The sequence below is a fragment of the Pseudorca crassidens genome, chromosome 3 (assembly GCF_039906515.1).
Source record: "Pseudorca crassidens isolate mPseCra1 chromosome 3, mPseCra1.hap1, whole genome shotgun sequence".
Lineage (NCBI taxonomy): Eukaryota > Metazoa > Chordata > Mammalia > Artiodactyla > Delphinidae > Pseudorca > Pseudorca crassidens.
This window is the reverse complement of record NC_090298.1, coordinates 162,215,565-162,238,189: the sequence shown is the minus strand read 5'-3', so window position 1 is coordinate 162,238,189 and position 22,625 is coordinate 162,215,565. Positions and strand designations below refer to the sequence as shown.

The following is a 22,625-nucleotide window of genomic DNA, read 5'->3' as shown; positions in this document are numbered from 1 at the left end:
GAGGTGTTCTATGCTGTCTCCTAGAGGTCCCGAGTGGAACTGACACTCTTTTGCCCACAGCTGTGACCTGCTCAGGAAAGCACCTTGCATTGACTTCCTTTCCTTCTCTTCTCCAGCGCTTCCTGGGACCAACCCCCACCTAAAATAAACTACTTGCCCACATCCTTAACTCATGTCTGCTTCTGCGGGGAGCCAACCAAAGATACCTGGGTCACAGGATAAGACTAATAACCTGACTGGTAGTGACTCTGTCCAAAGCCTGGATCTGGCAAAAAGCTTCCAAAATGTACTGGTAAAATAGTCTGGTCTCTAAAAATGTTGGAAAATGGGACATCCCTGGTGGCGCAGTGGTTAAGGATCCGTCTGCCAATGCAGGGGACACGGGTTCGACCCCTGGTCCGTGAAGATCCCACATGCCGTGGAGCAACTAAGCCTGTGCACCACAACTACTGAGCCTGCACTCTAGAGCCCCCGAGCCACAACTACTGAGACCACGTGCCACAACTACTGAAACCTGCATGCCTAGAGCCCATGCTCTGCAACAAGAGAAGCCACTGTAATGAGAAGCCCACACATCGTAATGAAGAGTAGCCCCTGCTGGACGCAACTAGAGAAAGCCTGCGTGCAGCAACGAAGACCCAACACAGCCAAAAATAAATAAATAAATAAACAGATAAATAAATAAATAAAATTTTAAAAAATGTTGGAAGAAACTTAATGGGTATGGGGAACTTTACCTTTTAGCCATGTGGTGAGGAGAACCCCTCTCCTCACCATGCACCTCTTAAACACTCATGCAGACCAATAATACTGTAACATGTTAGTAGGTGCTTTTCAGCAAAAAAAATTATACAGTCAAATAATTATGTAAAACCCTGTGTTGAATAAGGCTAAACAAGTTTCTTTACAGCAGGATATCTCAGAGCCTTTAACATGCTTATGCATGTTATTACCCTCTAGGAAGGAGCAATGTTTTTTTGTTTGTTTGTTTGTTTGGCACACCACGCGGCTTGTGGAATCTTAGTTCCTTGACCAGGGATTGAACCCGTGCCCCCTGCAATGGAAGCACAGAGTCCTAACCATTGGGCCGCCAGGGAATTTCCAGGAGCAACATGTTTGTCAGACTTTTTTGGCCACAAACTTTTTGTCCTTTTGTTAAAGGGCATCCAAGCATTACAAGGGCTTAAAAAGTTTTCTGAATGTTGTTTTCTGCCCGTCTACAGTCTCATCTCTCACCATCTCATCTGTATATTTCATAGTTTAGCAAAGGTGAATTATTTGTACCTCCCAAATATGTCCAGATTTTACCCTTCCCTGTGCCTTTGCATGCAACTCTCCCTTCTGTCCAGAATGTCTTCATCAGTTCTCCTTGTCTTCCTGCTAAATTCCTCTTCATCGTTTCAAACCCAGCTCAAATGTTACCTCCTCCATGAAGCCTTCCTTCTACCATTCAAGTACTTTAAAGTTGCATCATATAACTAATAAGGACCTACTTTATAGCACAGGGAACTCTACTCAATACTCTGTAAAGGCCTGTATGGGAAAAGAATCTAAAAAAGAGTGGATATATGTATATGTGTGTAACTGATTCACTTTTCTGTACACCTGAAACTAACACAACATTGTAAGTCAACTATACTCCAATAAAAATTTTTTTAAAACTTGCATCATAATTATTTTTTTCCTTTGCTGTCTCCTGTACTGGACTGAGAGCTCCATGGATGCAATGCCGATCTATTTTCATCTGTGCATCCTTAGTTTATGTCATAGTTTCTAACACACAGTAAATTATTAATAAGCACTTTCAGAGTTAAGTTAAACTGGGTCGGATTTGTGAAGCTGACATATCCAACCTTGAACTAAACTCACTCAGCATGTTATGAGGGAATGAAAAGTAACATCTACCTGGTAACAACTTGACAAAGATTCAGTTGAGACAGGGAAACCCATGGCAACTCCACATAGTTCTTTCTCTAAAGAAACAAACATTTCATCCCTCTGGAACAGGAAATAAAGGCATAAGTCGGATTACTGGGAAGTAAGCAAAGTTGAACCTACCTCTAAGACTAGCAGACGTGGATGCCAGGGGGACATGGACGGTGGTGTCTCCATGTGCTGCTTCATTGGGTATCTTTGTGATATGCTCCACAATGCCGTCAGTCCCTGCAGGAGAGGGTAGGGAAGAGACCTAGAGTAACTCATCTCATCCAGAAGGATAACATGGTCTAAATAGATCCACTTAATTTGACTACACAATGCATTTCTTCTCAACCATCTGTATGGATTGGAACCAGGGCTGTGTTCATCCATTCACACAGAGATTCATCCATCTTTCTGTCCATCTACCCTTATATCTACCCATTCCATCCATCCTTCCTTTTATCCTTTCTTCCTACCATGCATCTTTCCTTTCATATTTCCTCTCTCCTTTCTTTGCAACTTTTCATCCCTACAGTATTTCCTTCAATCTTTATTTCCTTCAATCCTTTCTTCCATCCATCTTCCTTATTTTCACCCTTCCCTCTATACATTCATCCTTTCTTCTATACATCCATCTTTTCTTCTTTCATTTATCTATCACTCCATTCTTCCTTTCTTCCTTCCTCCCATCCAACCACAGTCCTACCTTCTTTCCATTCCACTCATCACTTGCTTACTGAACACCCATCACTGAACTATCAAGCCACGTTTTAAGACATGGGTCAATAGCCATCAATGTGTCTAACCTGATTGTGAATTGTTAAAACTGGTTTGGGAAATAATCAAATCACCCTTCTGTACATATTGTCTAGTGAACAGGTGCTGGAGTAGTTGGAGGGCCTTGTTGGATTTGTGTCCAGAACAAAATCTGGCGTCAAATTCAACTTATCCAAGGAATGGAATCCTCCCAAGAAGTTCCCTACCTCATCTACTGTTCTTTTGGAGGTGGTGTTTCTCCTCCTAGGTCCTAAGTACTTCCCACATCCATAGGTACTTTGTTCCTTCGATTTTCATTCACTCACCTTTTTCTTTCCCTTCTCCTTGCTGACTCTCTTCTCAATATAGAAACATGCTCAGTTTAAAGGAGGAATCTCTCCTTTTATCTATGTATTATTTTATCTGTTGTTTCAGTCCTCTAAAACTCATTGATGCTCCCTTCATTAGAATCCCTGAGGACCCACATGTTGTCAGAGAACTTCTCACCTCATTTCAATTTGGCTATTCTGTAGCATTTGATGGAACTGACCATCCCTCCTTCCTAAAACTCTCTCTTCCTCTGGCTTCTGTGAGGCCAGAATCTCTTGCTTTTCCTCCTATCTCTTGGACCACTCCTGCCTAGCCTAATGGCTAAGAACATAGGTTCCTAGTCCCATATAATCTGAGTTCTTATCACTTACCAGCTTTAATGATCTTAATCAAATTACTCAACCTCTCTCTGTATCAGTTGACTCATTTGTAGAATGGGCTTATAATAGTCCCTTCTCAAACTGTGTTCCAATGAGGAATTTAATAGAACAGCATTTGACACAGAATAAGTGTTCCATAAACGTTTGTTGTTATCATTATTGTCATCATCAACATTAGCTGTAATGTTACAACATCCATCATGGTACTATAATTATTCAACTACTTGCTTATTTAGCTTTGTTCCCCCAGTGCTTATTTCAATGCCTGAACATGAAAATAGATCAACATATATGTTTGCTAAAGGAATTTCTGGTGCAGTAATAAACTCCTAATTAACTCCTTTTTACCTGTCGGAAAAGAAGCCATTTTCTATGAGCCCCAAATAATGAGAGTGTAGGAGCAGTGGGTCCTTACTTGTCAACTGGGTTGAGTGTGGAAGAACTTGAGAAGAACTTGTCACTGTTCCCAAACCAACACTCTCTGTCATTCTGGTATCCGTAATGGGTGGTAAAGATGTCCTGACTGGCTGCGTCCAAGTCTGCAAAGTACTGGCTGTAACCAAGGGTAATGCAGCAGTGCTTTGGCTCTCTGCCTCAAGGTTGGTGTCTACTATTCTTGGGGTAGCTGGTGAGGAAGTAATCCAATGGGGGAGTGGGCTGGTTGAAGAATCAGTGGTATGGAAGGTCAAAGAGGGGAACGGTATTGAAGCTGAAGAAGGTAGACTCTCTGCAGTGGTGGGCATAGTAGCATCCCCAGGGCCTGATTCTGTCCTAGAAAATGGACTAACTGAAATGGCACCTGGAACTCCAGATGTAGCAAAGGAAGCCATGGCCTCTGACAAATAAGGTGTTAGTGTGTTATTAGCAAAAATGGTCTCAGCTGAAGACAGCATATCTGTGCTTAGGTAACGTGTATTTTCTGATACAGGCATAGAAAGATTGGATTCTGGGACAGTTATGCCAGCAGACCTTGTAATGGAGAGAGAAGTGTAAAAGCGTGTGACTGTTTCCACTGGAATGTCAGTATACTGTGTAGACAGAGGCTGATCTGGTGCTGATACTTTCACAGAAGACGCAGCATCAGTCCTGGGACCCTTCAAACCATGAGTGGACAGAGGCGATGAAGGTGTGTTTGTGAGTGTGCTTGAGCTGGAATCCAAGGCTATTCTTGTCTCCTTCAGTCTAGGAGTCAGATGGGAAAGTGTCTTCGTCTCAAAGGAGGAACGCATTGATGAGGAAGGAGTGGTCTCATACACGGAGGAAGCAGTACCCATAGGATATGTGGTGCTGGAGGACTCAGGAAAAATTGGGACAGAGGAACTTAGTTCGTGTCCAGAACTGCTGGAACCCACAGTACTCATTATTGTGTATAGGGGAGGAAGAATTTTCGCTGTATCTATGGAGAATTCAGAGGTGGAAATTATCTCAACTGTGGGACTACTCAAAGTTGGAGGTAACGTGGTCACTGCTACCAAGGTTGTACCCAATCTGTCTTCGGTCTTCCCCAGATCACGGGTGAGAACTGAGGTCACAGGTGTAGGAGAGGAGGGGCTCCTCCCTGATAATGTGGATGGCTCAGGAGAGTGTGTTCTCATGGTAGGTACAATCACTGTGGAAGATGGAGAGCCAGTTTCTATCACAGAGGCAGGGCTTGGCCAAGACACATCCTCGGGACCTCTGCTGCTGAGAGTGGTCATCTCTGGGTGTGTAAAACTCTGAGTCACAGTCGAGTGAATCTCTGCCCCTGAGGTGTTGGTTGTAGTGCCCAAGGTGAGTGGGTCCTCTGATGTAGCTTCAGTGGGACCAGTATGGGTTGTCATGGTGACTTCTGCAGATTCTGTCATCACCGAAGAGGCAGAGGGCCAGGTGATAGTTCCTGCAGGGAAGTCTGGCGACATCGTGGACTGAACAAGGCCAGGGATGGACGTGCTGCTAGAGGAGATCAGTTCTGTCCTAGAGATCTCAGTAGTCGTATCAGTGGGTACTTTGGAAAGGACGCCGATTTTCTCTGTGGCTGAGCTGTTCTGCTGGACGGTGCTTGTGTTCCTCAGTTCAGGAGTCAGAGAGGATATGGAGTCTAGCTCAAACACTGTAGTTTCTAAAGAGTTAGGCACTGATGTGCTAACACGGGTGTCCCTAGAGTTGGAAAGAATAAGCATTGGAAACGTGACATTGGATGGCTCTGAGTCAGCTGGGGCAGACGAATGTGTTTCATGTCCAGAGCTTTTGTTGGCCCCATTGATCCCAGCTGTGTTTCTGGAGGGCTGAATTGCATCTGTACCTGTGGAGGCTTCAGAGGTGGACAGTATCTCAATGGTGGTGCTCATCTCACCTGAAGGTGAACTGGGCACAGGTTCCACACTTGTACCCAATGTGTCTTTGGTCTTCCCCAGACCACGAGTGAGCAGTGAGGTCACAGGTGTAGGAGAGGAGGGGCTCCTCCCTGGTAATGTGGATGGCTCAGGGGAGGGTGTTGTCATGGCAGGTACAATTACTGGGGAGGTTGGAGAGCCAGTTTCTTTCACAGAGGCAGGGCTTGGCCAAGACACATCCTCGGGACCTCTGCTGCTGAGAGTGGTCATCTCTGGGTGCATAAAACTCTGAGTCACAGTCGAGTGAGTCTCTGCCCCTGTGGTATTAGTTGTAGCGCCCAAGGTAAGTGGGTCGTGTGAAGTAGCCTCAATGGGACCTCTTTGGGTGGTCATGGTCACTTCTGCAGATTCTGTCGTCACAGGGGAGGCAGAGGGCCTGGTGATGAGGCCTTCAGGGATGTCTGGCGACATCGTGGACTGAACAGGGCCAGCGATGGACGTGCTGCTAGAGGAGTTGGGTTCGGTCCTAGAGATCTCAGTAGTCATATCAGTGGGTACTTTGGAAAGTACGGCGATTATCTCTGTGGCTGAGCTGTTCTGCTGGACAGTGCTGGTGTTCCTCAGTTCAGGAGTCAGAGAGGATGTGGAGTCTAGCTCAAACATTGTAGTTTCTAAAGAGTGAGGCATTGATGTGGAAACACTGGTCTCCGTACGGGTGGAAGGAGTAAACATTGGAGACGTGACATTGGATGGCTCTGAGTCAGCTGGGGCAGAGGCATGTGCTTCATGCCCAGAATTTATATTGGCCCCGTGGGTCCCAGCTTTGTTTTTGGAGGTCTGAATTGCATCTGTACCTGTGGAGGCTTCAGATATGGACAGTATCTCCTTGGTCGTGCTGATCTCACTTGAAGGTGAACTGGACACAGGTTCCACACTTGTACCCAATGTGTCTTTGGTCTTCCCCAGACCACGAGTGAGAAGTGAGGTCTCAGGGGTAGGAGAGGAGGGGCTCCTCCCTGGTAATGTGGTTGGCTCAGGAGAGGGTGTTGTCATGGCAGGTGCAGTCACTGGGGAGGTTGGAGAGCCAGTTTCTTTCACAGAGGCAGGGCTTGGCCAAAACACATCCTCGGCACCTCTGCTGCTGAGAGTGGTCATCTCTGGGTGCGTAAAACTCTGAGTCACAGTCGAGTGAATCTCCGCCCCTGAGGTGTTGGTTGTAGTGCCCAAGGTAAGTGGGTCGTGTGATGTAGCCTCAGTGGGACCAGTTTGGGTTGTCATGGTCACTTCTGCAGATTTTGTCATCACCGAAGAGGCAGAGGGCCAGGTGATGGTTCCTGCAGGGAAGTCTGGCGACATCGTGGACTGAACAAGGCCAGGGATGGACGTGCTGCTAGAGGAGATCAGTTCTGTCCTAGAGATCTCAGTAGTCGTATCAGTGGGTACTTCGGAAAGGACGCCGATTTTCTCTGTGGCTGAGCGGTCCTGCTGGACGGTGCTTGTGTTCCTCAGTTCAGGAGTCAGAGAGGATATGGAGTCTAGCTCAAACACTGTAGTTTCTAAAGAGTGAGGCACTGATGTGGTAACACGGGTGTTCCTAGAGTTGGAAAGAATAAGCATTGGAAACGTGACATTGGATGGCTCCGAGTCAGCTGGGGCAGATGAATGTGTTTCATGTCCAGAGCTTTCGTTGGCCCCATTGATCCCAGCTGTGTTTCTGGAGGGCTGAATTGCATCTGTACCTGTGGAGGCTTCAGAGGTGGACAGTATCTCAGTGGTGCTGCTCATCTCAGTTGAAGGTGAACTGGACACAGGTTCCATACTTGTAACCAATGTGTCTTTGGTCTTCCCCAGACCACGAGTGAGAAGTGAGTTCTCAGGGGTAGGAGAGGAGGGACTCCTCCCTGCTAATGTAGATGGCTCAGGGGAGAGTTTTGTCATGGCAGGTACAATCACTGGGGAAGATGGAGAGCCAGTCTCTATCACAGAGGCAGGGCTTGGCCAAGACACATCCTTGGGACCTCTGCTGCTGAGAGTGGACATCTCTGGGTGCGTAAAACTCTGAGTCACAGTCGAGTGGATCTCTGACCCTGAGGTGTTGGTTGTAGTGTCCAAGGTAAGTGGGTCCTGTGATGTCGGCTCAATGGGTCCTGTTTGGGTGGTCATGGTGACTTCTGCAGATTCTGTTGGCACAGGAGAGGCAGAGGGCCCGGTGATGATGCCTGCAGGAATGTCTGGCGACAGCGTGTACTGAACAGGGCCAGGGATGGACGTGCTGCTAGGGGAGATCGGTTCGGTCCTAGAGTTCTCAATAGTCGTTGTATCAGTGGGTACTTTGGAAGGGACGGCGATTTTCTCTGTGGCTGTGCTGTTCTGCTGGACGGTGCTGGGCTTCCTCAGTGGAGAAGTCAGAGAGGATGTGGAGTGTATCTCAAACATTGTAGTTTCTAAAGAGTGAGGCATTGATGTAGAAACACTGGTGTTCCTAGAGGGGGAAGGAGTAACCATTGGGGACGTGACATTCGATGGCTCTGATTCAGCTGGGGCAGAGGAATGTGCTTCATGTCCAGAAATTGTGTTGGCCCGGTGGGTCCCAGCTGTGTTTTTGGAGGGCTGAATTGCATCTGTACCTGTGGAGGCTTCAGAGGTGGACAGTATCTCAATGGTGGTGCTCATCTCACTTGAAGGTGAACTGGACACAGGTTCCACACTTGTACCCAATGTGTCTCTGGTTTTCCGCAGACCACGGTTGAGAAGTGAGGTCACAGGAGTAGGAGAGGAGGGGCTTCTCCCTGGTAATGTGGATGGCTCAGGGGAGGGTGTTGTCCTGGTAGGTACAGTCACTGGGGAAGATGGAGAGCCAGTCTCTATCACAGAGGCAGGGCTTGGCCAAGACACATCCTCGGGACCTCTGCTGCTGAGAGTGGTCATCTCTGGTTGCATAAAACTCTGAGTCACAGTCGAGTGGATCTCCGCCCCTGTGGTATTAGTTGTGGCGCCCAAGGTAAGTGGGTCGTGTGAAGTAGCCTCAATGGGACCTGTTTGGGTGGTCATGGTCACTTCTGCAGATTCTGTCGTCACAGGAGAGGCAGAGGGCCTGGTGATCAGGCCTTCAGGGATGTCTGGCGACATCGTGGACTGAACAGGGCCAGCGATGGACGTGCTGCTAGAGGAGTTGGGTTCGGTCCTAGAGATCTCAGTAGTCATATCAGTGGGTACTTTGGAAAGGACGCCGATTTTCTCTGTGGCTGAGCTGTTCTGCTGGACGGTGCTTGTGTTCCTCAGTTCAGGAGTCAGAGAGGATATGGAGTCTAGCTCAAACACTGTAGTTTCTAAAGAGTTAGGCACTGATGTGCTAACACGGGTGTCCCTAGAGTTGGAAGGAATAAGCTTTGGAAACATGACATTGGTTGGCTCCGAGTCAGCTGGGGCAGACGAATGTGTTTCATGTCCAGAGCTTTCGTTGGCCCCATTGATCCCACCTGTGTTTTTGGAGGGCTGAATTGCATCTGTACCTGTGGAGGCTTCAGAGGTGGACAGTATCTCAATGGTGGTGCTCATCTCAGTTGAAGGTGAACTGGGCACAGGTTCCACACTTGTATCCAATGTGTCTCTGGTTTTCCGCAGACCACGGGTGAGAAGTGAGGTCACAGGAGTAGGAGAGGAGGGGCTTCTCCTTAGTAATTTGGGTGGCTCAGGGGAGGGTGTTGTCCTGGTAGGTACAGTCACTGGGGAAGATGGAGAGCCAGTTTCTTTCACAGAGGCAGGGCTTGGCCAAGACACATCCTCGGGACCTCTGCTGCTGAGAGTGGTCATCTCTGGGTGCGTAAAACTCTGAGTCACAGTCGAGTGAGTCTCTGCCCCTGTGGTATTAGTTGTAGCGCCCAAGGTAAGTGGGTCGTGTGAAGTAGCCTCAATGGGACCTCTTTGGGTGGTCATGGTCACTTCTGCAGATTCTGTCATCACAGGGGAGGCAGAGGGCCTGGTGATCAGGCCTTCAGGGATGTCTGGCGACATCGTGGACTGAACAGGGCCAGCGATGGACGTGCTGCTAGAGGAGTTGGGTTCGGTCCTAGAGATCTCAGTAGTCATATCAGTGGGTACTTTGGAAAGTACAGCGATTATCTCTGTGGCTGAGCTGTTCTGCTGGACAGTGCTGGTGTTCCTCAGTTCAGGAGTCAGAGAGGATGTGGAGTCTAGCTCAAACATTGTAGTTTCTAAAGAGTGAGGCATTGATGTGGAAACACTGGTCTCCGTACGGGTGGAAGGAGTAAGCGTTGGAGACGTGACATTGGATGGCTCTGAATCAGCTGGGGCAGAGGAATGTGCTTCATGCCCAGAATTTATATTGGCCCCGTGGGTCCCAGCTTTGTTTTTGGAGGTCTGAATTGCATCTGTACCTGTGGAGGCTTCAGATGTGGACAGTATCTCCTTGGTCGTGCTGATCTCACTTGAAGGTGAACTGGGCACAGGTTCCACACTTGTACCCAATGTGTCTCTGGTTTTCCGCAGACCACGGTTGAGAAGTGAGGTCACAGGAGTAGGAGAGGAGGGGCTTCTCCCTGGTAATGTGGATGGCTCAGGGGAGGGTGTTGTCCTGGTAGGTACAGTCACTGGGGAAGATGGAGAGCCAGTCTCTATCACAGAGGCAGGGCTTGGCCAAGACACATCCTCGGGACCTCTGCTGCTGAGAGTGGTCATCTCTGGTTGCATAAAACTCTGAGTCACAGTCGAGTGGATCTCCGCCCCTGTGGTATTAGTTGTAGCGCCCAAGGTAAGTGGGTCGTGTGAAGTAGCCTCAATGGGACCTGTTTGGGTGGTCATGGTCACTTCTGCAGATTCTGTCGTCACAGGAGAGGCAGAGGGCCTGGTGATCAGGCCTTCAGGGATGTCTGGCGACATCGTGGACTGAACAGGGCCAGCGATGGACGTGCTGCTAGAGGAGTTGGGTTCGGTCCTAGAGATCTCAGTAGTCATATCAGTGGGTACTTTGGAAAGGACGCCGATTTTCTCTGTGGCTGAGCTGTTCTGCTGGACGGTGCTTGTGTTCCTCAGTTCAGGAGTCAGAGAGGATATGGAGTCTAGCTCAAACACTGTAGTTTCTAAAGAGTTAGGCACTGATGTGCTAACACGGGTGTCCCTAGAGTTGGAAGGAATAAGCTTTGGAAACGTGACATTGGATGGCTCCGAGTCAGCTGGGGCAGACGAATGTGTTTCATGTCCAGAGCTTTCATTGGCCCCATTGATCCCAGCTGTGTTTTTGGAGGGCTGAATTGCATCTGTACCTGTGGAGGCTTCAGAGGTGGACAGTATCTCAATGGTGGTGCTCATCTCAGTTGAAGGTGAACTGGGCACAGGTTCCACACTTGTACCCAATGTGTCTCTGGTTTTCCGCAGACCACGGGTGAGAAGTGAGGTCACAGGAGTAGGAGAGGAGGGGCTTCTCCTTAGTAATTTGGGTGGCTCAGGGGAGGGTGTTGTCATGGCAGGTACAATCACTGGGGAAGATGGAGAGCCAGTTTCTTTCACAGAGGCAGGGCTTGGCCAAGACACATCCTCGGGACCTCTGCTGCTGAGAGTGGTCATCTCTGGGTGCGTAAAACTCTGAGTCACAGTCGAGTGAGTCTCTGCCCCTGTGGTATTAGTTGTAGCGCCCAAGGTAAGTGGGTCGTGTGAAGTAGCCTCAATGGGACCTCTTTGGGTGGTCATGGTCACTTCTGCAGATTCTGTCATCACAGGGGAGGCAGAGGGCCTGGTGATCAGGCCTTCAGGGATGTCTGGCGACATCGTGGACTGAACAGGGCCAGCGATGGACGTGCTGCTAGAGGAGTTGGGTTCGGTCCTAGAGATCTCAGTAGTCATATCAGTGGGTACTTTGGAAAGTACAGCGATTATCTCTGTGGCTGAGCTGTTCTGCTGGACAGTGCTGGTGTTCCTCAGTTCAGGAGTCAGAGAGGATGTGGAGTCTAGCTCAAACATTGTAGTTTCTAAAGAGTGAGGCATTGATGTGGAAACACTGGTCTCCGTACGGGTGGAAGGAGTAAGCGTTGGAGACGTGACATTGGATGGCTCTGAATCAGCTGGGGCAGAGGAATGTGCTTCATGCCCAGAATTTATATTGGCCCCGTGGGTCCCAGCTTTGTTTTTGGAGGTCTGAATTGCATCTGTACCTGTGGAGGCTTCAGATGTGGACAGTATCTCCTTGGTCGTGCTGATCTCACTTGAAGGTGAACTGGACACAGGTTCCACACTTGTACCCAATGTGTCTTTGGTCTTCCCCAGACCACGAGTGAGAAGTGAGGTCTCAGGGATAGGAGAGGAGGGGCTCCTCCCTGGTAATGTGGTTGGCTCAGGAGAGGGTGTTGTCATGGCAGGTGCAGTCACTGGGGAGGATGGAGAGCCAGTTTCTTTCACAGAGGCAGGGCTTGGCCAAGACGCATCCTCGGGACCTCTGCTGCTGAGAGTGGTCATCTCTGGTTGCATAAAACTCTGATTCACAGTCGAGTGAATCTCCGCCCCTGTGGTATTAGTTGTAGCGCCCAAGGTAAGTGGGTCGTGTGAAGTAGCCTCAATGGGACCTGTTTGGGTGGTCATGGTCACTTCTGCAGATTCTGTCGTCACAGGAGAGGCAGAGGGCCTGGTGATCAGGCCTTCAGGGATGTCTGGTGACATCGTGGACTGAACAGGGCCAGCGATGGACGTGCTGCTAGAGGAGTTGGGTTCGGTCCTAGAGATCTCAGTAGTCATATCAGTGGGTACTTTGGAAAGGACGCCGATTTTCTCTGTGGCTGAGCTGTTCTGCTGGACGGTGCTTGTGTTCCTCAGTTCAGGAGTCAGAGAGGATATGGAGTCTAGCTCAAACACTGTAGTTTCTAAAGAGTTAGGCACTGATGTGCTAACACGGGTGTCCCTAGAGTTGGAAGGAATAAGCTTTGGAAACGTGACATTGGATGGCTCCGAGTCAGCTGGGGCAGACGAATGTGTTTCATGTCCAGAGCTTTCGTTGGCCCCATTGATCCCAGCTGTGTTTTTGGAGGGCTGAATTGCATCTGTACCTGTGGAGGCTTCAGAGGTGGACAGTATCTCAATGGTGGTGCTCATCTCAGTTGAAGGTGAACTGGGCACAGGTTCCACACTTGTACCCAATGTGTCTCTGGTTTTCCGCAGACCACGGGTGAGAAGTGAGGTCACAGGAGTAGGAGAGGAGGGGCTTCTCCTTAGTAATTTGCGTGGCTCAGGAGAGGGTGTTGTCATGGCAGGTACAATCACTGGGGAAGATGGAGAGCCAGTCTCTATCACAGAGGCAGGGCTTGGCCAAGACACATCCTCGGGACCTCTGCTGCTGAGAGTGGACATCTCTGGGTGCATAAAACTCTGAGTCACAGTCGAGTGGATCTCTGCCCCTGAGGTGTTGGATGTAGTGTCCAAGGTAAGTGGGTCCTGTGATGTCGGCTCAATGGGACCTGTTTGGGTGGTCATGGTGACTTCTGCAGATTCTGTTGGCACAGGAGAGGCAGAGGGCCCGGTGATGATGCCTGCAGGAATGTCTGGCGACAGCGTGTACTGAACAGGGCCAGGGATGGACGTGCTGCTAGGGGAGATTGATTCGGTCCTAGAGTTCTCAATAGTCGTATCAGTGGGTACTTTGGAAGGGACGGCGATTTTCTCTGTGGCTGAGCTGTTCTGCTGGACGGTGCTGGGCTTCCTCAGTGGAGGAGTCAGAGAGGATGTGGAGTGTATCTCAAACATTGTAGTTTCTAAAGAGTGAGGCATTGATGTAGAAACACTGGTGTCCCTAGAGGGGGAAGGAGTAACCATTGGGGACGTGACATTCGATGGCTGTGATTCAGCTGGGGCAGAGGAATGTGCTTCATGTCCAGAAATTGTGTTGGCCCGGTGGGTCCCAGCTGTGTTTTTGGAGGGCTGAATTGCATCTGTACCTGTGGAGGCTTCAGAGGTGGACAGTATCTCAATGGTGGTGCTCATCTCACTTGAAGGTGAACTGGGCACAGGTTCCACACTTGTACCCAATGTGTCTCTGGTTTTCCGCAGACCACGGTTGAGAAGTGAGGTCACAGGAGTAGGAGAGGAGGGGCTTCTCCCTGGTAATGTGGATGGCTCAGGGGAGGGTGTTGTCCTGGTAGGTACAGTCACTGGGGAAGATGGAGAGCCAGTCTCTATCACAGAGGCAGGGCTTGGCCAAGACGCATCCTCGGGACCTCTGCTGCTGAGAGTGGTCATCTCTGGTTGCATAAAACTCTGAGTCACAGTCGAGTGGATCTCCGCCCCTGTGGTATTAGTTGTAGCGCCCAAGGTAAGTGGGTCGTGTGAAGTAGCCTCAATGGGACCTGTTTGGGTGGTCATGGTCACTTCTGCAGATTCTGTCGTCACAGGAGAGGCAGAGGGCCTGGTGATCAGGCCTTCAGGGATGTCTGGTGACATCGTGGACTGAACAGGGCCAGCGATGGACGTGCTGCTAGAGGAGTTGGGTTCGGTCCTAGAGATCTCAGTAGTCATATCAGTGGGTACTTTGGAAAGTACAGCGATTATCTCTGTGGCTGAGCTGTTCTGCTGGACAGTGCTGGTGTTCCTCAGTTCAGGAGTCAGAGAGGATGTGGAGTCTAGCTCAAACATTGTAGTTTCTAAAGAGTGAGGCATTGATGTGGAAACACTGGTCTCCGTACGGGTGGAAGGAGTAAGCGTTGGAGACGTGACATTGGATGGCTCTGAATCAGCTGGGGCAGAGGAATGTGCTTCATGCCCAGAATTTATATTGGCCCCGTGGGTCCCAGCTTTGTTTTTGGAGGTCTGAATTGCATCTGTACCTGTGGAGGCTTCAGATGTGGACAGTATCTCCTTGGTCGTGCTGATCTCACTTGAAGGTGAACTGGACACAGGTTCCACACTTGTACCCAATGTGTCTTTGGTCTTCCCCAGACCACGAGTGAGAAGTGAGGTCTCAGGGATAGGAGAGGAGGGGCTCCTCCCTGGTAATGTGGTTGGCTCAGGAGAGGGTGTTGTCATGGCAGGTGCAGTCACTGGGGAGGATGGAGAGCCAGTTTCTTTCACAGAGGCAGGGCTTGGCCAAGACGCATCCTCGGGACCTCTGCTGCTGAGAGTGGTCATCTCTGGTTGCATAAAACTCTGATTCACAGTCGAGTGAATCTCCGCCCCTGTGGTATTAGTTGTAGCGCCCAAGGTAAGTGGGTCGTGTGAAGTAGCCTCAATGGGACCTGTTTGGGTGGTCATGGTCACTTCTGCAGATTCTGTCGTCACAGGAGAGGCAGAGGGCCTGGTGATCAGGCCTTCAGGGATGTCTGGTGACATCGTGGACTGAACAGGGCCAGCGATGGACGTGCTGCTAGAGGAGTTGGGTTCGGTCCTAGAGATCTCAGTAGTCATATCAGTGGGTACTTTGGAAAGGACGCCGATTTTCTCTGTGGCTGAGCTGTTCTGCTGGACGGTGCTTGTGTTCCTCAGTTCAGGAGTCAGAGAGGATATGGAGTCTAGCTCAAACACTGTAGTTTCTAAAGAGTTAGGCACTGATGTGCTAACACGGGTGTCCCTAGAGTTGGAAGGAATAAGCTTTGGAAACGTGACATTGGATGGCTCCGAGTCAGCTGGGGCAGACGAATGTGTTTCATGTCCAGAGCTTTCGTTGGCCCCATTGATCCCAGCTGTGTTTTTGGAGGGCTGAATTGCATCTGTACCTGTGGAGGCTTCAGAGGTGGACAGTATCTCAATGGTGGTGCTCATCTCAGTTGAAGGTGAACTGGGCACAGGTTCCACACTTGTACCCAATGTGTCTCTGGTTTTCCGCAGACCACGGGTGAGAAGTGAGGTCACAGGAGTAGGAGAGGAGGGGCTTCTCCTTAGTAATTTGCGTGGCTCAGGAGAGGGTGTTGTCATGGCAGGTACAATCACTGGGGAAGATGGAGAGCCAGTCTCTATCACAGAGGCAGGGCTTGGCCAAGACACATCCTCGGGACCTCTGCTGCTGAGAGTGGACATCTCTGGGTGCATAAAACTCTGAGTCACAGTCGAGTGGATCTCTGCCCCTGAGGTGTTGGATGTAGTGTCCAAGGTAAGTGGGTCCTGTGATGTCGGCTCAATGGGACCTGTTTGGGTGGTCATGGTGACTTCTGCAGATTCTGTTGGCACAGGAGAGGCAGAGGGCCCGGTGATGATGCCTGCAGGAATGTCTGGCGACAGCGTGTACTGAACAGGGCCAGGGATGGACGTGCTGCTAGGGGAGATTGATTCGGTCCTAGAGTTCTCAATAGTCGTATCAGTGGGTACTTTGGAAGGGACGGCGATTTTCTCTGTGGCTGAGCTGTTCTGCTGGACGGTGCTGGGCTTCCTCAGTGGAGGAGTCAGAGAGGATGTGGAGTGTATCTCAAACATTGTAGTTTCTAAAGAGTGAGGCATTGATGTAGAAACACTGGTGTCCCTAGAGGGGGAAGGAGTAACCATTGGGGACGTGACATTCGATGGCTGTGATTCAGCTGGGGCAGAGGAATGTGCTTCATGTCCAGAAATTGTGTTGGCCCGGTGGGTCCCAGCTGTGTTTTTGGAGGGCTGAATTGCATCTGTACCTGTGGAGGCTTCAGAGGTGGACAGTATCTCAATGGTGGTGCTCATCTCACTTGAAGGTGAACTGGGCACAGGTTCCACACTTGTACCCAATGTGTCTCTGGTTTTCCGCAGACCACGGTTGAGAAGTGAGGTCACAGGAGTAGGAGAGGAGGGGCTTCTCCCTGGTAATGTGGATGGCTCAGGGGAGGGTGTTGTCCTGGTAGGTACAGTCACTGGGGAAGATGGAGAGCCAGTCTCTATCACAGAGGCAGGGCTTGGCCAAGACGCATCCTCGGGACCTCTGCTGCTGAGAGTGGTCATCTCTGGTTGCATAAAACTCTGAGTCACAGTCGAGTGGATCTCCGCCCCTGTGGTATTAGTTGTAGCGCCCAAGGTAAGTGGGTCGTGTGAAGTAGCCTCAATGGGACCTGTTTGGGTGGTCATGGTCACTTCTGCAGATTCTGTCGTCACAGGAGAGGCAGAGGGCCTGGTGATCAGGCCTTCAGGGATGTCTGGTGACATCGTGGACTGAACAGGGCCAGCGATGGACGTGCTGCTAGAGGAGTTGGGTTCGGTCCTAGAGATCTCAGTAGTCATATCAGGGGGTACTTTGGAAAGGACGCCGATTTTCTCTGTGGCTGAGCTGTTCTGCTGGACGGTGCTTGTGTTCCTCAGTTCAGGAGTCAGAGAGGATATGGAGTCTAGCTCAAACACTGTAGTTTCTAAAGAGTTAGGCACTGATGTGCTAACACGGGTGTCCCTAGAGTTGGAAAGAATAAGCATTGGAAACGTGACATAGGATGGCTCTGAGTCAGCTGGGGCAGACGAATGTGTTTCATGTCCAGAGCTTTCGTTGGCCCCATTGATCCCAGCTGTGTTTTTGGAGGGCTGAATTGCATCTGTACCTGTGGAGGCTTCAGAGGTGGACAGTATCTCAATGGTGGTGCTCATCTCAGTTGAAGGTGAACTGGGCACAGGTTCCACACTTGTACCCAATGTGTCTCTGGTTTTCCGCAGACCACGGGTGAGAAGTGAGGTCACAGGAGTAGGAGAGGGGGGGCTTCTCCTTAGTAATTTGGGTGGCTCAGGGGAGGGTGTTGTCATGGCAGGTACAATCACTGGGGAAGATGGAGAGCCAGTCTCTATCACAGAGGCAGGGCTTGGCCAAGACACATCCTCGGGACCTCTGCTGCTGAGAGTGGACATCTCTGGGTGCGTAAAACTCTGAGTCACAGTCGAGTGGATCTCTGCCCCTGAGGTGTTGGTTGTAGTGTCCAAGGTAAGTGGGTCCTGTGATGTCGGCTCAATGGGACCTGTTTGGGTGGTCATGGTGACTTCTGCAGATTCTCTTGGCACAGGAGAGGCAGAGGGCCCAGTGATGATGCCTGCAGGAATGTCTGGCGACAACGTGTACTGAACAGGGCCAGGGATGGACGTGCTGCTAGGGGAGATTGGTTCGGTCCTAGAGTTCTCAATAGTCGTATCAGTGGGTACTTTGGAAGGGACGGCGATTTTCTCTGTGGCTGTGCTGTTCTGCTGGACGGTGCTGGGCTTCCTCAGTGGAGGAGTCAGAGAGGATGTGGAGTGTATCTCAAACATTGTAGTTTCTAAAGAGTGAGGCATTGATGTAGAAACACTGGTGTCCCTAGAGGGGGAAGGAGTAACCATTGGGGACGTGACATTCGATGGCTGTGATTCAGCTGGGGCAGAGGAATGTGCTTCATGTCCAGAAATTGTGTTGGCCCGGTGGGTCCCAGCTGTGTTTCTGGAGGGCTGAATTGCATCTGTACCTGTGGAGGCTTCAGAGGTGGACAGTATCTCAATGGTGGTGCTCATCTCAGTTGAAGGTGAACTGGGCACAGGTTCCACACTTGTACCCAATGTGTCTCTGGTTTTCCGCAGACCACGGGTGAGAAGTGAGGTCACAGGAGTAGGAGAGGAGGGGCTTCTCCTTAGTAATTTGGGTGGCTCAGGGGAGGGTGTTGTCATGGCAGGTACAATCACTGGGGAAGATGGAGAGCCAGTTTCTTTCACAGAGGCAGGGCTTGGCCAAGACACATCCTCGGGACCTCTGCTGCTGAGAGTGGTCATCTCTGGGTGCGTAAAACTCTGATTCACAGTCGAATGAGTCCCTGCCCCAGAGACCTTGGTCAATATGTCCAAGGTAAGTGTGTCCTGTGATGTAACCCCTGGGGGACCTGTTTGGGTAGTGATGGTCATCCCCGAAGATTCTGTCATGAACATGGATATAGAGGGGCTGGTTCTGCTTTCTGTAAGTGTGTTTGGAGAAGTTTTGAAGTGAGCAAGGCTTGGGATAGATTTCCTGCTGGAGGAGGTAACTTGTGTCCTGGTGACCTCAGTAGTAGCATCATTTGTGGACACATTGGAAATGACAGTGCTTGTCTCTGTAGCAGAGCTGGTCTCCTGGTAGGTACTTGTCTCCCTAAGTCCAGTATTCAGAGAGGATACTGACTCTCTCTCAATCTTTATAGTCTCAGATGAGCCAGACATTGATGTGGGGGCAGTAGTGTCCCACATGGTGGAGGAGGTAACCACTGAAGATTTAGCTTTGGGTGGCTGTGTGGGGGCCAGGACAGGAGAATGTGATTCATGTTCACAACTGGTAGTCTCTACATGTGTCATTGCTGTGTTTGTGGAAGGATGAATTGCTTCTATATCTGTGGTGACAAACATCTCATCTGAGCTACTCCTCAAATTTGGGGGTAAACTGGTATCAGTTTCCAAACTCGTCCTCAACATGTCTCTGGTCTTCCCCAAGCCGAAGTTCTCAGGCAAGAGACCTGAAGTCACAGATAGAGTAGAGGAGGTACTTTGCCCCTGTGATGTCAGCAAAACATGAGAAGATGAGGTTGTGTCGGGGATAGGTGCTAGGGAATAGGAAGAGGTGGTTTCTCCCAGAGAGGGAGGGTTTGTCCATGACACACCTTCAGGACCTTTGCTCGTTTGAGTGGTTATCTTTGACTGTGGAAATCCCTGAGTCACAGCCAAGTAAGTCCCTGACAAGGAGGCTGTGGCTAATGTGTCCATGGTAGGTGCACCCAGCAATGTAGTCCCAGAAGGACCTGTTTGCATGGTGATGGTTATTCTTTCAGAGTCTGTTATGTCAGGGAAGGTAGAGGGCCTGGTGATGTCTGATGACCTTGTGGACTGAGCTAGATCTGGGCTGGAAATTCTGTCAGAGGTAGTGACTTCTGTCCCGGACACCCTAGTAATAGCAAAAGAACTTAGGGAATGGACACTGCTTATCTCTGCGGTTGAGTTGGTATCCATGTAAATACTGGACTGTAAAGGAATGACTGTGATGTTGACCCTTGTCTTGGTTATAAATTCAGATTTATCTGTCACTGAGCTCGTGGTTACCATCTGGGTTGTCACAGAGTCCGGGATGGCCACAGAGTCTTCAGGACCAGTGGAAGATGTGTTCAGAGAGACATGTGTGTCCACGGTGGTCCCTCCAGTGGAGCCAAGCCACATGGATAAATTCATTCCAGTTGTCCTTGGAATCAGATTTGGGCTTGTTTGTGGACCAGTCCCTATGTTGCCTTTAGGATTTGACTCTCGGGAGACAGAGGACACTGTGCCCAATGACTTTTTGGTCCCTTCTGGAGTCCCAAGATGGGGGTTGGTCCCAACCTCAGATTGGGAGAGTGAGACCCATTCTGTAGTTGCTGTCCCTTTTGTTGGTGACTTGGCTGGTGTCATGAATCCTGTGGGCAGGTGAGAGAGGCTGATGCCGCTACTCTCTATGGCTGTGGACTGAAGTGTGACTGGTTCCACTGTGGTCTTCATAGGGACAGTTGCTGTTGAAGTATTCCAAGAATTTCCCAGAGTGTACTTCATTTCTGGGCTGGTGCTGGGCTCCTTGGAGCTTATGATTTTGAAGGCTGTAGCCATTTCTGGGCTTCTTGTGGACATACCTGTGATTGGAAAGTGAATTGGTAGGAGATATGCAAAAGGTACAGGAGTCCTGATTGACAGTATCATTTGTTCCTTCCTGTGATTTCAACTCAAACTATTTCCTATTTCTCCAGAAAAGAAAATGTTAACCCTCTCATACCACATTTCAAGACTCTGGACACCAGGGAACATACTGACCATCCCCAAAGATGGATCAAAGTGTTAGGGTTAGTGGGGTGAGGGCTTTGACCCTCTTGTTTACTCAGAAGAAATTGTTACCTGGAACTCAGTGTACTACATACCCTACAAAGAAGGGCTCTTTGTACAAGGAAGGATGTGATGAACCTGGACTCTACCCATGCACGAGGCTTCCCCTACCCTATTTTACTTTTCTCCTTGGAGCCTGCCCTTGCGGAACCAGTTTCAGCTTATAACTTCGAGCCTCCGCTAGATGCCCCAAATCTTAGTTCACTGAAAAGCCACTTAAGGATTTATATTTGAGAAGCAACAGAATAGAAGGGTGATAAAATTCTTTTCCTTTACCTTCATCCTCTTTCAAATTCATCTTCCTCTCTGAACCCTTTTCCTATCGTTGAGGTAAAGGGCATGTAACTGCCACAGGGATAAGGAAAGCTCGACCTAAGAGCACTCTTTTTTACATTATCCTCACCAACTTGGCATAATCAAGGACCATGATCCCTTCCTCTACTGTAACAAAAGAAAACTGTATCACCTCAAGTCTGTCTGTGCCCTCCCTGTCAACACAAAATTCCAGTGAGGATCTCCGATTTAGAAAGATCCTTCACCCTGGTGCAAGAGAAAGTGTGGAGGGAACTGACCTTGTGGCATTTTCTCCTGCTGAATTAATTGGCTACTAATCATATAAATTACTAAGGTGAAGCAATAACAGTGTTCCGTTAATACAATCTCTAGGAAAAAAATAACCAACATCTTTAGAGTGACAGGAAGCCAAAGAAATCGATTTCAAACCTAGTCATTTTACTTCCTTAAACAATCCAATTTTTGACCCCAGGGATGAAGAGAGAGGACCCAACTGGGTCCTCTTAGACTTGAAGAAAACAGAGATGATGCTCTTACTTACCCACATTGATCATAGTCGTAAGAGATGAGGGGTTACTGGTTGGCGAAGTGGTACCTCCATATTCTCCTTGACTCAGCTCCCTGGTGGTGCTTGCCACAGACTCATCAGGGCCTGAAGTAAAAGATAGAGGTGTTACCTTTGCATTCCCTAAGAATACGGACCTATAAGGAACATTCTCACTAGATACTGGCTTAGCAATGCCCTCATTTGTCTCTGAGAAGGCATTTAAAGAGTAACTGTCTTTTTTACATTAAATCAAACCCTCAAGATGGTCATAAGGGATGGAAAGCTTTTTGTTAATTGTGGGGACTTCTGATCTGATTGGTCTCAACATATAAATTTTTAAAACTATCTGTCTCCTTAGAACAAGTAGGGTCTTCATCACTCTATTATACCTTTATTCATTTTGAAATATTCATATATAACATGAGTTAAATCCAGCAGAATTATTGTAGTTATTGAGGAGTCTGGCTCCTAGGTAAAAAGCTGTGTGTGATTTTTCAGGCCCAACCATAGGCAATTACCTCAAGGATATTAACTTCAAATAGGAAATCTGTCCTCCCCACACCAGACTTTGTGCACAGCCAATACACTGAAGTTGCTCTAGACAGTTGCAGTCGAGGACTTGGGTCCCTCTTGACCAGCCATACTCTTATGCATTCCTAGACCAGGAGCCTTCATTCCTAGGTCTCTTTATTTATTACTATTTTTAATAGATCTTTATTGGAATATAATTGCTTCACAATACTGTGTTAATTTCTATTGTACAACAAAGCAAATCAGCCATATGCATATGCATGTCCCCATATCCCCTCCCTCTTGAGCCTCCCTCCCATCCTCCCTATCCCACCTCTCTAGGTCATCGAAAAGCACCAAGCCGATCTCCCTGTGCTATGCTGCTGCTTCCCACCAGCCAACTATTTTACATTCGGTGGTGTATATATGTCAATGCTACTCTCACTTCGCCCTAGCTTTGCCTTCCCAGCTTCATGTCCGTTTTCTATGTCTACCTCTTTATTCCTGCACTGCAACTAGGTTCATCAGTACCTTTTTTTTTTTTTTAGATTCCATATATATGCGTTAGCATACGGTATTTGTTTTTCTCTTTCTGACTTACTTCACTCTGTATGACAGTCTCTAGGTCCATCCATCTCACTACAAATAATTCAATTTCCTTTCTTTTAATGGCTGAGTAATATTCCATTGTATATACGTGCCACATCTTTATCCATTCATCTGCCGATGGACACTTAGTTGCTTCTATGTCCTGGCTATTGTAAATAGAGCTGCAATGAACGTTGTGGTACGTGACTCTTTTTGAATTATGGTTTTCTC

At 49.0% G+C, this 22,625-nt stretch overlaps 1 protein-coding gene across 1 annotated transcript in view; it reads right to left on the bottom strand.

Annotated features, from left to right (window-relative positions):
- LOC137221063 (mucin-16-like) overlaps window positions 1-22,625 on the bottom strand; it is a 74,204-nt gene that overhangs the window by 33,182 nt on the left and 18,397 nt on the right. Inside the window, 3 exon segments of the mRNA XM_067730261.1 lie at window positions 2,059-2,163; window positions 3,802-20,208; window positions 21,291-21,401. Coding sequence (XP_067586362.1) covers window positions 2,059-2,163; window positions 3,802-20,208; window positions 21,291-21,401 — 16,623 coding nt within the window.